We start from the raw sequence: 14,152 nt of genomic DNA on the forward strand, positions 1-14,152 counted from the left end.
AGAGGAGAGAGGAGCTCAGTGCATCATGGGAAATCCCCCGGCAGTCTAGGCCTATAGCAGCATAACTAAGGGATGGTTCAGGACTACCTGAGCCAGCCCTAACTATAAGCTTTATCAAAGAGGAAAGTCTTAAGCCTACTCTTAAATGTGGAGATGGTGTCTGCCTCCTGAACCCAAACTGGAACCTGGTTCCACAGGAGAGGAGCTTGATAGCTGAACGCTCTGGCTCCTAGTCTACTTTTGGAGACTCTAGGAACCACAAGTAACCCTGCATTCTGGGAGCGCAGTGCTCTGGTGGGGTAGTAAGGTACTATGAGCTCTTTAAGATAAGATGGTGCCTGACCATTAAGAGCTTTGTAGGTAAGAAGAATTATTTTAAATTCTATTCTGGATTTTATATATATACACCCAACAATCATGAAAACAAGCAGACAGATCAAAACGAGATAAAAGATGGAAACAGACTGAAACCAGAAACACAGAACAAACTGACATAAAACAACCAAACAAGAAGTGGTAAATAACTAACACCAGGGGCCTGTGCCACGAAGCGAGTTCAACATACCCAGGATATGTTTTCGTTATCTGGCTTAACTAACCCTAACCATTGCGGTGGGGATAAGCGGTACCACGAAGCTGGTTATCAACTTGGTAAGTCAACCCAGGGTTTCCCAATCCAGCTGGGAGCGTGTTCACGTAAAAGAGGCGGTGTTAGCAGCAGATGACCAATCACAGACATGAACAAGTCCACTGTCAGCAGAGCTTCATATTTTATGAAGGAGGATTAAACTGTAATACTACAGAAATACGACAGTCGCACGCCTGCATCTGACACACGCAGGGAGACAGAAAATCGCAGACAGTGTGAATGCCTAAATAAACAGGCATAGGCATAGTCTATAATATTGCGTTGATTTAAATTGTTCTTATTAGCTGTATGAAAATATCAGCCTTATACTTTCAGCTTGGCTGTGTGTCAGCGTTTCCACATTAAAAAACACGGGCCATTCCCCCTCACTTTAAAAAACTTGTCGTCACTTCAAAAATGAAATTAATTTATTTAACACACTCAAAAGTGTTCCAAACATTGTTCTAAATTAACTTCATAAAGCAATGAAACGAAAACTCCATTCATGCCATAAAATGTGCTCAGATAGTTGTTGAAAGACTGAATCTCAACATTTAGGCTGCGCCCACACCGCAAAAGGTAGGACAGAACATGACTACGATCTCTGTAGTAGGCCTATAAGAAAGCTATACTAACCTAAAATAGATAGCCTACATTCATATTAAAATTGTGTAGTTAAATATCTCTACCAAACAGCTCATAATATTCAGCCTCACATAAGAAAAATAAAACAGTAGCCTAAGGCTTTTAATCATTCTCTGTAGGATTATATCGCTATAGTCAAGAGTTTCTCCCTGCTGCAAACATAAACAGCCTATTGGCTAAAACAGGATTTCCTACAGATGGTGATGTCATTTTCCAAGAGAGCTGATTGGTCAGTAGGTGGCGTTTTCATAGAGTTGATCTCTTATCTGGAACATAACCTGCTCCGGAGCAGGTTAGCCGTTCAGCATAAGTTACCATGGAGATCTACCCAGGTAAGAAGTGAACCACCTTTGTGGTACTGAAAACCCAGGGTTAACCCCGAAGTTACCTGGATAAGCTCAAATCCTGCTTCGTGGTAAAGGCCTCAGGCAGACAGGTTCCAAAACACTGTAGCAGACCTAAATTTTATAGTTATGCAATTTAATAAATTTATGAGAATTGATACCCAGTTATGAATTTTATTATTCATAAAATCAAACCAGATCCCTCAAAAGGGCCTGTTTCGCTGGCCGACTGAAGGCGTTGCCTGGCGCGAAGCGTCCAGCGAGCAGAGCAGAGCAGCGGAGAGAGCAAGTAGCGAAGAGAAGAGAGTAGCGAGGTCGCGTGTCGCTCTTTTGTTGCCTGGGGCGTGGTTCCCCAGGGGGCGTCTCAGGTTTCCCAAGGGACTGCCTTTCTAAACTTAATGTCTAAAAAGAAATCTATTTGCACGTATTATAATCAAATATTTTCCACAATCGAACTTCAATGGTCAAACGGTTGTACTGTTCTAGGCATTTGGTAACAGGAAACAATTGTCACATTATTGGTCAGGATATTTATACATTTAACGGTATTTCCAACGAGGGCATGTAATACTTATTTCGTCCACTTGGGGGAGCTCAGGTTACATGAGGAAAGCTTGGATTACATTAGATGAAGGAGTGTCTTGCTGAAAATAAAAACACTGCACAAGTAACTTTCTTTTCAGCACTAATATCAACAACGGATAACAACAACAGTTAACATAACTACTCAAATAGAGGCAAACGTAATCAGGTAACTAAAGATTTAATTAACTCAATTAAATGCTTTGAGTCTTTGGAGACTGCAGTCTTTTACATTGAAAGTTCGGCTGTCCTGGATTATGTCACACTTAGGTGAGACAAGGAGTATCCCTTTGATGGGATAATAAACATAGAGCTAAGTCAGTTGCCACGGAAAAATGTGTGGGGGGGGGGCAGTTTTGATAGGCTGTTCAGGGAAATGCCAATGGCTGGTTCGTGTCCCTTTGTCAGTTTAACAGTCAGGCCCCGCGTTATCAGCTTCGGAATCAAAAAGGTGCCAGTTTTATGGTCGGGCTAGCACTTAGAGAAAGCAACTTTGACACCCCCCCCATCTTCGCAGGGGAGGAGAAAGGAATTTAGGGTAGCTGTAAAATGCACAAATCCACACCGTTGTTCACTACAACACAAAACAAAAATCAAACAACAGTGGATCCCAAAACACGGAACAGGCAAGAATGAATCTGAACATAACAGACTAAATAACAGATACTGAACAGACCAATGAGCAAAACTCACAGAGACCTAAACTAAACCGGGCCGATCAGACAGTGTGACAGTATGACATTATTTCAGCTACTCAAGAAATGTAGAAAATTGTCCACATATTTTCAAATAACTCTGTATTTTCCCTTTGGTGGCAAATAGTCCCACTGTAGGTGCCTCGGTGCTCGACTACAGCAGTATTAAAGATTTTTACAGCTTCACGCATGCACAGCACTTGGTTAACGTTTGGGAAACATGGTGGTTTTAGGTTAATACAGAATGCTTTTGTTGCCTCAATGTAACTACAGACAGGATACAGGATGTGTCCACACACCATCCTCCTTGGCCACCTCCTGGCAAAATCTGTTGCACCACTCACCACACTCACTCACAGGCCCAATAATCAAGTTGTGACGTGAAATATGGGGGTTACCAGGGGAAGCCCGGAAGCAAGAGAAAAACACGGCAAATCTGCCTTATAAGAGAAGAAGAAGGACGGTAAACAAACAAGCATGGAAACGAACGCACACAACATAGAACACATGTAGTCAGAGGAATGCAACCACCTTATTACACACCTAATTTATTCAACTGTTTATTTTTGTTATGAGTTGTAGTTTCTTCCTTGTGAGTTTGAGTTTTTGCCATTTGTTTCGTATGTCTATTTTCCTGTTTCTCTCGTTCCTTGTCCTTAGTAGTTTATGTCTCGTCTTTTATCTTGGCTCTTGGTCCTGTGTTTCAGTTCTTTGTCTTTGTTCCCACTCCTGTGTCTCGGTTTATGTCTTAGTGTTTAGGGTTCTGTCCTGTGTCCAGTATCAGTTATATAGTCTGTTGTGTTTTGAGTTCCTCTGAGTTATTGTGTGGTCAGTTCATTATCTGTTGGTCTTTGATTCCATGTCATGTTCTTAGTCTTGTACCTTAGTTTGTGTCTTTAGTCTCCGGGTCTTGTGTTCTCTGTTAAGCTCTGTACTGTGTTCTCACTTATTCACTCTGCCCCAGGTCAGCTTGTCATGTCAAGTCTCTCTGTTTTCCTCTGCTCTCTCTCTCTCTCTCTCGTTAGTCTCATGTCTGTCACCTGTGTTGCTCCGTGTTTCCCTGCTCGTTTTGGTTTTCTGTTGGACAACCTTTGTTTTGGACTTAGTCTTTCAGCCACTCACACTTTGTAAGTGTGCTCACCTTTTGTTTAATTAAAACCCTCGAACTATACCTGCTCCACTCTGTGTCCTGCGTTTGGGTCCTCCAACCTGCTTAACTCAGCCACCCGCCGTAACAATTTTAGTTTTTGCTTAATGATGCTGTTTTGAACAACAATGAGTACATTGATTATTGACGATGTAGACTGACATTTACCTTTCCTCCACCATGTGGGGAAAGCGCTTGCTGGTCTTAAAATCCTTCAAAAACATAAAATAAAAAGTGTGCAACGTGTTTCAGCGTCGTCAAGGTAACGTGATAATGTGGCAAAGTGCCTCTTGCACTCAATCACTTGCCAAGTGTTAAGTCTGTGAGTGTTCAGGGCTTAGGGTTTAGGGGGGACATTGGGATTGGGCCGCACACAATCTGGTTGCCTGTGATCAGCAGTGTGCTCTGTGGGGGTGTTCCAGAACCCTGGTTTGTGCTGGTTGTGTGTGGTTTTCATTCCATTTCAATTTGAAAAAAGAGAAAACAGATTCATTCTGCTTGTGCCTACCTGAAGTGACGGCTCTGTAAACACAACACCACATTCTGTTGTGGGGCCAGCCCGGCTGACGGTGAGTGTCCTGGTTTTTTCTCGTTTTTTTTTTCTCCCACTGTTTTGTTCTCCTGTATTCTGCCTGCCTCCCTGTGTCTCCTCCCCTGCGTATTCTCCTCCTCTCTCCCTCCGCTCCTGAGCCCAGCCAATGACCCGCACCTGCACCTCATCAGCCTGCCACACCTGCCAGTAATCAACCTCATCCCTGCCTGTATATCAACCCCCGGTTCTCCACACCATCTTTGCTTGATTGTCGTTGCACTCAACCTGGTGCCAACCGCTCAAGCTCTGGTTAACTTCAAGAAGTGATCTCTGTTTTCCAGCTCCTGGTTGTTTCCTGTGTTAACTCTGTCTCTCTGCTTTCCCTCCCAGGTTCACTCACCCTCGTCCTCTGTTCTGTCAGGTGGGCTCGTTCTCCGGTCCTCTCCTCTTGGGCTTCCTCCACGGCACCCTCCCGGCTCCCCCTACTCCTTGCCTCACTGACTGAGCCTCGCCTGCTCCTCAGTCCTCCATGTTCCCCGGCGTCCACCTCACCTCCATCTCCTCTTCCCTAGCCTCTCTGTAAACCTTCCCACTGAGAGTTGCGTTTGGGTCCGTTCTGTCCTGTCTCAACACATTCACCATGGCTGGCTGTGGCTGAATTCAAATGGAAACTGTACTGCCTCCTGCCAACACTTAAAAGTTGTCAATTTAAGCAGGTATTTCTGCCCTTTGACATTATATAACATGTTCAGCTGATATGAAGTTACTGTTTAATGTTGCAGCTCAGCTAACTGATAACTTTCCTGTATAAACTTCATATTAGCATGTTTGTTTGCTTTTGCCCGCTGACGTTTATCAACTTTCTTGGTATTCTTTCATTTAGTGACTGTAATCTCATTTGGATTCTCATAGTTCTGACTAACCTCTACTTACGTAATTCTCGACCAACCAACCCACTTGACTCTAGATTCCCTGGTGTTTTTAAAAACCCAGGAGATCATCTTGACTCATTTCCAGGAAAATGCAGAGTTAGTTTCCCTCCTTTCTCACCAAAACCTTTGACATCTGTGTGTGGCAGAACACATCATATGTATTTGTAATTTTTATGTCATGCAGTCTATGTTTAGACTTGTCTTCTGCCTGGATCCATCAAGACTGCTTCTGGCACTATATTCGAATTACCTCTTGTGATTGGATTTCACTTCCCATTTCACATTTTATTTTATCAGTGAGCAGCCCCCTGTGACCGAAGCGCAGAGTCTAGCAAAAAATCATCGCCAAAAACGCTCCCCGAAACACAACCAAAAAAGCTATCATCGTCCGAAACCTTGGGGACCAGGACGACAACTGGTACTGAGGACTCCGATGACGAATACGTGTCAGACAAAGTCTATGACCACGAGGATCAGGAGAGCGATCACACAAGAAGGAGACAAAGAAAAAGATGAAGAAGAAGAATATTGAGAAGCCGAAAGGCAGACCTTCATGTCCAAAAACGGTAAAACCACATGGTCCTCCGAGTGTCAAAATCCCAGCCAAGGGCTCTGGGAGTCAGTCACAGCTGGGGGTGCTGAGCAAAAGTCGGCTTATAAAATGACGCAATACTAAATGCTGTACAACATCAATATTTTTTGTATTAATTTGAAAGGCCAGAATCATATATATTTATATATTTAGGGCTGCAACTAATGACTATTTTTGTTGTCGACTAATCTGTTAATTATTTATTTGATTAGTCGACTAGTCATGATTATTCTTGTCACTCCCTAAGCCTAACCCTAATTAAACAACTTCACTAATTAAATATCTTTCAAGTGAATTACTGATCTCCAACACGCAGCCTAACTAGCTAAGTGAATGAGGTTTACTATTCAGAATAAACACCAGTATAAACGCGACGGGGAAACCAGGGAAGAAGAAAGACAGTGTAGGCTCCTCCTATAATTCACTGATTCATACAAACTTTTAACTGTTTAACAAAGATTTTTGCTTTGGAACTATATAAAATAAAAGCAAATTAAAAGCAAGTACTAAAACCACAACTGTACACTAACAATGAAATGTCTATTTAGAACAATAAAGCAACAGCCCCCTTTCATACTACTTCTGTAGTTTATTTTTCAAAAGTGCTTATAAGTTTTATGAGAAGAGAATGTTCTTTAGGCTCCATCATGAGCCATGTGTTTCTTGATTTACTTTAAACCATTACTAATAACTTTTTTAAAGCTGGGTCACATTGCCAGCGTTGTGTTGGACAGATTTGTGCTGTGGTGTTTATGTGAAAGAGAGAGAGAGAGAGAGAGAGACAAGTGAGAGGACGTGCTACGCGAATGGTAAGTTTTATATCCAACTTTCTTCGACCCCCTATCAAAGCCATACCAGAACAGTCGGCTCCAGTTGGGAGCCCCTGCCTGTAAGTGACCATGCACTTCGCTTTGTAGCGACAGCTAATAAATAGGTCGCCTTTCTACAACTGCCTCCCTGTGTTAGCCCTGTACTGGCCTTCTCTTATCTCTGTTCACCAGCCACCATCTACATCTGCTGAAGACAACACATGACAATGATGCCTGATGTGACATGCCAGGACAGCGAACTGCTGAGAAGGCAAATAAAAAGATCTCTGACCTTAAGGAGAACATCCGTTGGCTCTCAGATGAACTGCAGAGGAAGGACTCTCTGCTGACCAGCTTCTCGGCCCGTCTCCCACTCATTTCCAGCTTCATGATAGCAGAGCACTCAAAAAAACAGGTGAGCTCAACCAATCAGGACACCGTCCTATGAGATCCATCCACTGGTTTCCAACCCGTACCATCCAGCTGATCCCCCTGTGCATTCCCCTGTCCCTGGCCAAGTCCCATCCACACCGTCTGCCAAACCTGCAGCCTCCTCACCGCCAGCGGCTGAGAGCTCTGACACCAAATGGGTGGCTTGGGATCCCACCGGAGAACAAACCCAGCGGTATTCCTCCTCAACCTCAATCTGCTCCGGCAGACCACCTCGCCTGGACGCAACTGGCTCAACAGCCTCGCCCGCACGAGTCCGCAGTAACACCCGAGCCCTGCCGAACTGCGAGCTCCCTCATCATCTCTCTCCTTGCCCCCTTTATGCCCCTACCACTTTGATAGTGGGCGATAGCATTATCAGGAACATCCATTTCTTCAACACCACCACATGCTGTCTTCGTGGAGCCACAGTCCCGACTGCTGAGCAAACTACCTGAACTGCTGCACTAACTCCCATCCTCCATAAACCGGGTGCTTGTCCATATTGGCCATAATGACACAGCTCGTCGGGAATCTGAGCAGACAAAAAAGGATTTTATTGAAATTTTTAGCCTTTTAAAAAGTTGTGGTAAAATGGTTTTTATCAGTGGTCCCTTACCAAATCTGTCCCATGACTCAGAGCACTTCAGCAGACTCCTCAGCGTCAACACCTGGCTCCAGTCCACCTGCCATTCTCACAACTTTGGTTTAATTGAAAATTTTAATCTGTTTCTGTTTTTATATGACCGATGTAGTGCACCCCAACAGACTAGGTAGCTTGTTTTTAGCAGCCAACATGCTGTACAGTCTGCCTCACGTGCTTGACTATTTACACCACACATCGTTTCCCTGAAGGCTTCTTCTCCGCCCACTGCGGCTGCTCCCAGTTCAATTACCCTCACCAGCTCCCCCTTGCGGCCTCACGTGTCACTACCCTTCCTTCACATAAACGCTCTGTTCGCATATTTTCATACCAGTACTCAGCGCCAAACTGCATCCCCACAATGTGGTCAAAACGCATATCCCCACCACGTCATCACAAAAATTCACAGGTTAATTTCTTTAACCTCCGTCCTCTCCCCCAGTCCTCCCAACAAATCCCAAAACAACGTCACCTGAAAATGGCCCTACTCAATCATTAAGCAATAAAACTCTCATCCTGAACAAATTCATCATTGACAATAAACTGGACTTCCTTTGCATCACAGGCACAAACTCCTGGATTACTTCTCACTAAACCAGATCTCACCTACAGGATTTACCTACGCAGACGAGCCTTGTACGGAGGGACGGGGAGATGATGTGGCCACGATCTACAGAAAGGACATCAAAATAACCACCATCTCCACCCCTGCTGTTCTGCCTTTTGAACATCTCACCTTCAAACTCTCTGGTCCCACTCTGCTTCTCACACCCATCCTCTACCGCTCCCCAAGCCAAACCCCACCTTTCTCTCCGACTTCTCTCATTTCCTGACCCAGCTCTCTGCCATATCACCCACTGTCCTCCTCCTTGGAGACTTTAATTTCCACATTGACAACACCAACTGCAAATCCGCCACTGAATTTATGGAACTGTTACACTGCTTCAACTACACACAGCACATCAACTTCCCCACCCATTCCCATGGTCACATCCTCGACCTGGTCTGCTCCACTGCTCTCACATTAAATCATATTTCCAGCATTAACCTCCACATCTCAGACCATCTTGCAATCATAATGGACATTAATATCCCCATTCCCACCTCAAAAGTGCAGTGCAAAATCTCATTCAGAAACCTCAAGCTCATGATCTTGTGGACTACTACAACCACACTCTCTCCTCCTGTCTCGACCTGCTGGCTCCACTTATAACCAAAACCATCTCCTTCACAAACCCTGGTACACTCCTGAACTTCACAAAAATGAAATCCCGCAAGCATCAACTGGAAAGACTCTACAACAAAACCGGCTTAACAGTTCACCTTCACGCATACACAGACTACCTTCCCCAATACATAAACGCTCTCAACACTGTCCGGTCCACCTTTCACTCACACCTTCAGAACTGTCACAATTCACCACAAAAATGAACAACTCCACCTGCAGCTTAGACCCCATCCCATCATCCCTAATCAAGACCTGCCTTCCATCCATCACCCCACTCATCCTCAAAATCATTAATTCCTCCCTCACATCTGGATCAGTCCCCACAACACTCAAAGTTGCAGCTGTCATCCCCATCCTCCAGAAACCTGGTCTCAACCCCGACATCATGTCCAATTTCTGACCCATCTCCAATCTCCCCTTCCTATCAAAAATCCTAGAACATGTTGTCGCTGCTCAAATTCAAACCCACCTCACCACTAATAACCTGTTCAAACCACTTCAATCTGGATTCCGCTCACAACACAGTACTGAAACAGCCCTCCTCAAAATAACCAATGACCTCCTCCTCTCTGCCGACTCCGGTCACCTCACCATCCTAATTATGTTCGACCTCACTGCCTTTGACACCATCAACCACTCCACTCTTCTCTCCCGACTGGAAACCTACTCCAATATTACCGGCACTGCACTCTCTCTGCTCCTACCTCACTAACAGACAACAGTTCATCAACATCAATAACTGCACCTCCTCCACTGCTCCTTTTTCACAAGGCGTCCCCCAAGGTTCGGTGCTTGGTCCCCTCCTGTTCATCATTTACATCCTGTCACTCGGTTACATCATACGTAGATATGGTCTCAACTTCCACTGCTATGCCGATGACGTCCAGATTTACATCTCCACCGAATCCATCACGACAGTTACCTCTCTGCTACCAACTCTGACCAACTGCCTCACCGACATACAAACCTGGATGCAAACCAACTTCTTACAACTCAATTACAATAAATCTGACACGATCATCATCGGCCCCAAATCACTCACAAAAAACACCAACAACTTCAGCCTTTCCATCAACAACTCCACCTTGTATCCATCCCCACACATCCGCAACCTCGTCTTTGACAGCAACCTCACTTTTGAACACTACATCAACCATGTCACCAGGACTGCCTTCTTTCACCTCAAAAACAGTGCTCGTCTCCGCCCATCACTCACCTTCTCTGCTGCTGAAACCCTGATCCACGCCTTCATTACATCCAGAATTGACTACTGCAATAGCATCCTCTATGGTTCACCTGCGAAAGCCCAAAATAAACTTCAGTATATACAAAACTCTGCTGCCCGCCTTCTCACCACCACACGCACCCGTGACAATATTACCCTCGTCCTCCAGAATCTTCACCTGCTCCCTGTTCCCCAACGCATTCCGTACAAAATCCTTCTCCTCACACATAAAGCCCTCCATAACAAGGCCCCTTCCTACCTCACAGACCTGCTCTACCACCACAATCCCTCCTGCAACCTCTGCTCCTCTGACATTAACCTCCTCTCACCTCAAATCAGGACCAAGCACCGCACCTGGGGCAACAGAGCTTTCACCATTGCAGCCCCCCTCCTCTTCGAGATTGCAGCGACATAGACTCTTTCAAATCAAATCAAAACCCACCTTTTTAGACTAGCTTTTAACATCAAATAATGTTATATACACCTGCTGCTGTTTGTTATTTTGTTATTTATATGTATGCTCTTATGAATTTCCGCACCACTTGTTTTTGTCTACTGTTCACATATTTTATATTATGCTATTTATTTTTTTAATCTGTTTTAAATGTACATAACTTCTGCTTTTACTGTAAGGTGTCTTTGAGTGTCTTGAAAAGCGCTTTAGAAATAAAATGTATTATTATTATTATTATTATTGATTTTTGGATGTTTTATACTACAACAGGCAGCAAACTTTGTGTCGAAGAAGCCAAAGTTACACAGTTAACAACAATGAACTAATGCTTAAAAACTACAAAGAGAGATGAAGGATGGAGGCTAGTAAGAGATATGTCCCACATCCAGGTTATTATAACAATAGATTATAATAACAGACAGTGAGGATACAACTCGGCTAATTCCTACAGAGGAGTGTGTAGTGAACAACGGTGTGGATTTGTGCATTTTATATTGAATAAATTTGGAGCTACTCTAAATTCCTTTCTCCTCCCCAGAGAAGAAGGGGAGGGGTCAAAGTTGCTTTCTCTAAGTGCTAGCCCGACCATAAAACTGGCACCTTTTTGTTTCCGAAGCTGATAACGCGGGGCCTGACTGTAAAACTGACAAAGGGACACGAACCAGCCATTGGCATTTCCCTGAACAGCCTATCAAAACTGGCCCCCCACACACATGTTTCCGTGGCAACTGACTTTGCTCTATGTTTATTATCCCATCAAAGGGATACTCCTTGTCTCACCTAAGTGTGACATAATCCAGGACAGCCGAACTTTCAATGTAAAAGGGAATGCAGTCTCCAAAGACTCAAAGCATTTAATTAAGTTTAATTAAATCTTTAGTTACTTGATTACGTTTGCCTCTATTTGAGTAGTTATGTTAACTGTTGTTGTTATCTGTTGTTGATATTAGTGCTGAAAAGAAAGTTACTTGTGCAGTGTTTTTATTTTCAGCAAGACACTCCTTCATCTAATGTAATCAATGCTTGTTCATAATACTTTCCTACAAAATTCCTTTAGAAATGATGACAAAGGAATGTTTTACTATACTCTTAACCGCCAGCTTGAATTTAAGGGCGAATCAACAATAATTCCCCAGTTCCTAAGGAGATGATCTTTGATTAATCTAAGCTTTACTCATATAACCTGAGTTCCCCCAAGTGGACGAAATAAGTATTACATGCCCTCATTGGAAATGCCGTTAAATGTATAAATATCCTGACCAATAATGTGACAATTGTTTCCTGTTACCAAATGCTTAGAACAGTACAACCGTTTGACCGTTGAGGTTCGATTGTGGAAAATATTTTGATTATAATACGTGCAAATAGATTTCTTTTAAACATTTAGTTTAGAAAGACAGTCCCTTTGGAAACCTGAGACGCCCCCTGGAGAACCACGCCCCAGGCAACAAAAGAGCGACACGCCACCTCGCTTTGCTCTCTTCTCTTCGCTGTTGGCTCTCTTCTACTCTGCTCTGCTCGCTGGACGCTTCGGCACGCGTGCGGTGTGCCTCGCCAGGCAACGCCCTCAGAGTCGACCAGCGAAACAGGCCTTTTGTTCGCCTGAAGCTACACACGTGAAGTGCCGAGACATCGATCTGCCCTTCAGTTTGTTTTATTTTCTTTATTTCTTTTGTTTGTTAAAGTTATCAGTCCGTTAAGTTACACTGGACTAATTCAGGAACGACCAAGTTCCATTTTAAGCCTTTTTCATCGAGCCAACTTCACCGAGGTCAGACCAAGCCACGTGGTCTCGCCAGCTACAACGAAGGAAACCTGAAAACAGCCGAATTGCCAGACGGAGGAGGCGTTTTCAATCAGACACGGAGAACCCCGGAGAATCCCTAGCAAAAAGCCAGGATCGGCAGCTAGTGGGACCCGTGCAACAGGCCAAGCAGGCCGCCGGCAAGCAGTAAGACCTAACACATCTTCTGTGATCAGATATTTCCACTTTTTAAGTCCTAAAATCATAGCATTAGTTTACTTTCATTAGCTCTTCTATGCCCTATGAGTCAAATGCTTCCCACAATCGAACTTCCAGGCTCATTGTTCAGCAAATGTTTATGTTCCCTGTATCCAACCATCTTTTTATCACATTAGTTAGAGAATAAATTCACTGTAATATAATCAAGAGCTGTGTGTGTTGCCTATTTCTACGTCCCTGCCAAGAGAATTGACCCTTAAGATATGAGACTGACTGACTGATTTAAGATAATTGAGCGATTATTAACTGATCACTAGTAATAATTGTATAATTATTAAAACTACCTAGAGGTCCAGAGACTCTAGGATTATAACAAGTCCGGTGGTGCCCTGAAACGAGGAATCTGGTTTGATTTTATGAATAATAAAATTCATAACTGGGTATCAATTCTCATAAATGTATTAAATTGCATAACTAAATGTAGGTTTGCTACAAGTGTATGTGGATATAAGAATGCGCATCCCCCCTGTGGAAGTTCATATGAGACAGCTGTCAGTCTGTCACTTGTTTTTACAACACTTGTTTTTAAACCACATAATCATACAATGTTACAATGACACTCACCACCATGAACGCTTATCCCATGTATGCTTTTCTATCCAATGATTTTAGCCGAAGAACGTCACACAAAAGGAAATGATAACTGTACAATGCACACAAAAAGACACTGAATTGTAGTAGTGGACCAGCCAGTGTGGATTTGATCATTTTATATCAAAGAAATTTGGAGATCCCAAATTCTCTTTGTCTCTCCCTGAGAGAAAGAGGAGGGGTTGAGCTATCCACCATCAACAGACAGCCGAAGTACCCCAAAGGAGGGGGTGAAAGGTTTGCTCCACTCCCAAGTGCTGCTTTGGTAGTTTCAGCTATAAAACCTACCACCTCGGGTGAAGTTGAGATAACAGACTCTATGCATGACTATTAAAATGACAATATTAACCTTGTCCAGAGAATAACCTCAACCTGAACCAGGCTGTGAGGACCTCAGTGACCTGCACAGGAAAAGACTCAGCTTTGGGGTATAGAAATACGCCTGCACAAGGTCAAACAAACATAAAGACTACAAACTGTGTATTCTGAGAGATATCCTAGACACCCTGACCATAATGGTGTCACCCCAACGCTCCCCAGGACGAGCCAAATGGCAGGGTAACCATGGCAACCGTGCCCCCCTTTCTAATTATTCCAGACATCAAAGATTCCCTTCCTCAGTCTTGACTCTCTACCCCACCAAAGAGCCATTA

The 14,152-nt window shown here is 43.8% G+C and overlaps 1 protein-coding gene and 1 long non-coding RNA gene across 2 annotated transcripts; both read left to right on the forward strand.

Moving 5' to 3' along the window:
• Positions 1 to 4,532: 4,532 nt before the first annotated feature.
• On the forward strand, positions 4,533 to 6,496 carry LOC123971475. Its single transcript, XR_006825196.1, has 3 exons — positions 4,533 to 4,610; positions 4,964 to 5,289; positions 5,803 to 6,496. It is a non-coding gene; the product is annotated as an uncharacterized LOC123971475 (long non-coding RNA).
• A 172-nt stretch (positions 6,497 to 6,668) lies between these two features.
• LOC123971372 lies at positions 6,669 to 10,917 on the forward strand. The gene is made up of 2 exons (XM_046050131.1): positions 6,669 to 7,321; positions 8,591 to 10,917. The coding sequence occupies exon 2, from the start codon at positions 10,178 to 10,180 to the stop codon at positions 10,844 to 10,846; it is 669 nt and encodes a 222-aa protein (XP_045906087.1). The 5' UTR covers positions 6,669 to 7,321; positions 8,591 to 10,177; the 3' UTR covers positions 10,847 to 10,917.
• Positions 10,918 to 14,152: the final 3,235 nt, after the last annotated feature.

The sequence above is a fragment of the Micropterus dolomieu genome, linkage group LG05 (assembly GCF_021292245.1).
Source record: "Micropterus dolomieu isolate WLL.071019.BEF.003 ecotype Adirondacks linkage group LG05, ASM2129224v1, whole genome shotgun sequence".
Lineage (NCBI taxonomy): Eukaryota > Metazoa > Chordata > Actinopteri > Centrarchiformes > Centrarchidae > Micropterus > Micropterus dolomieu.

Bases quoted from the DNA above. Each gene is read 5' to 3' on its own strand.
- LOC123971372 (XM_046050131.1), top strand. From the start codon at position 10,178: ATGCAAACCAACTTCTTACAACTCAATTACAATAAATCTGACACGATC.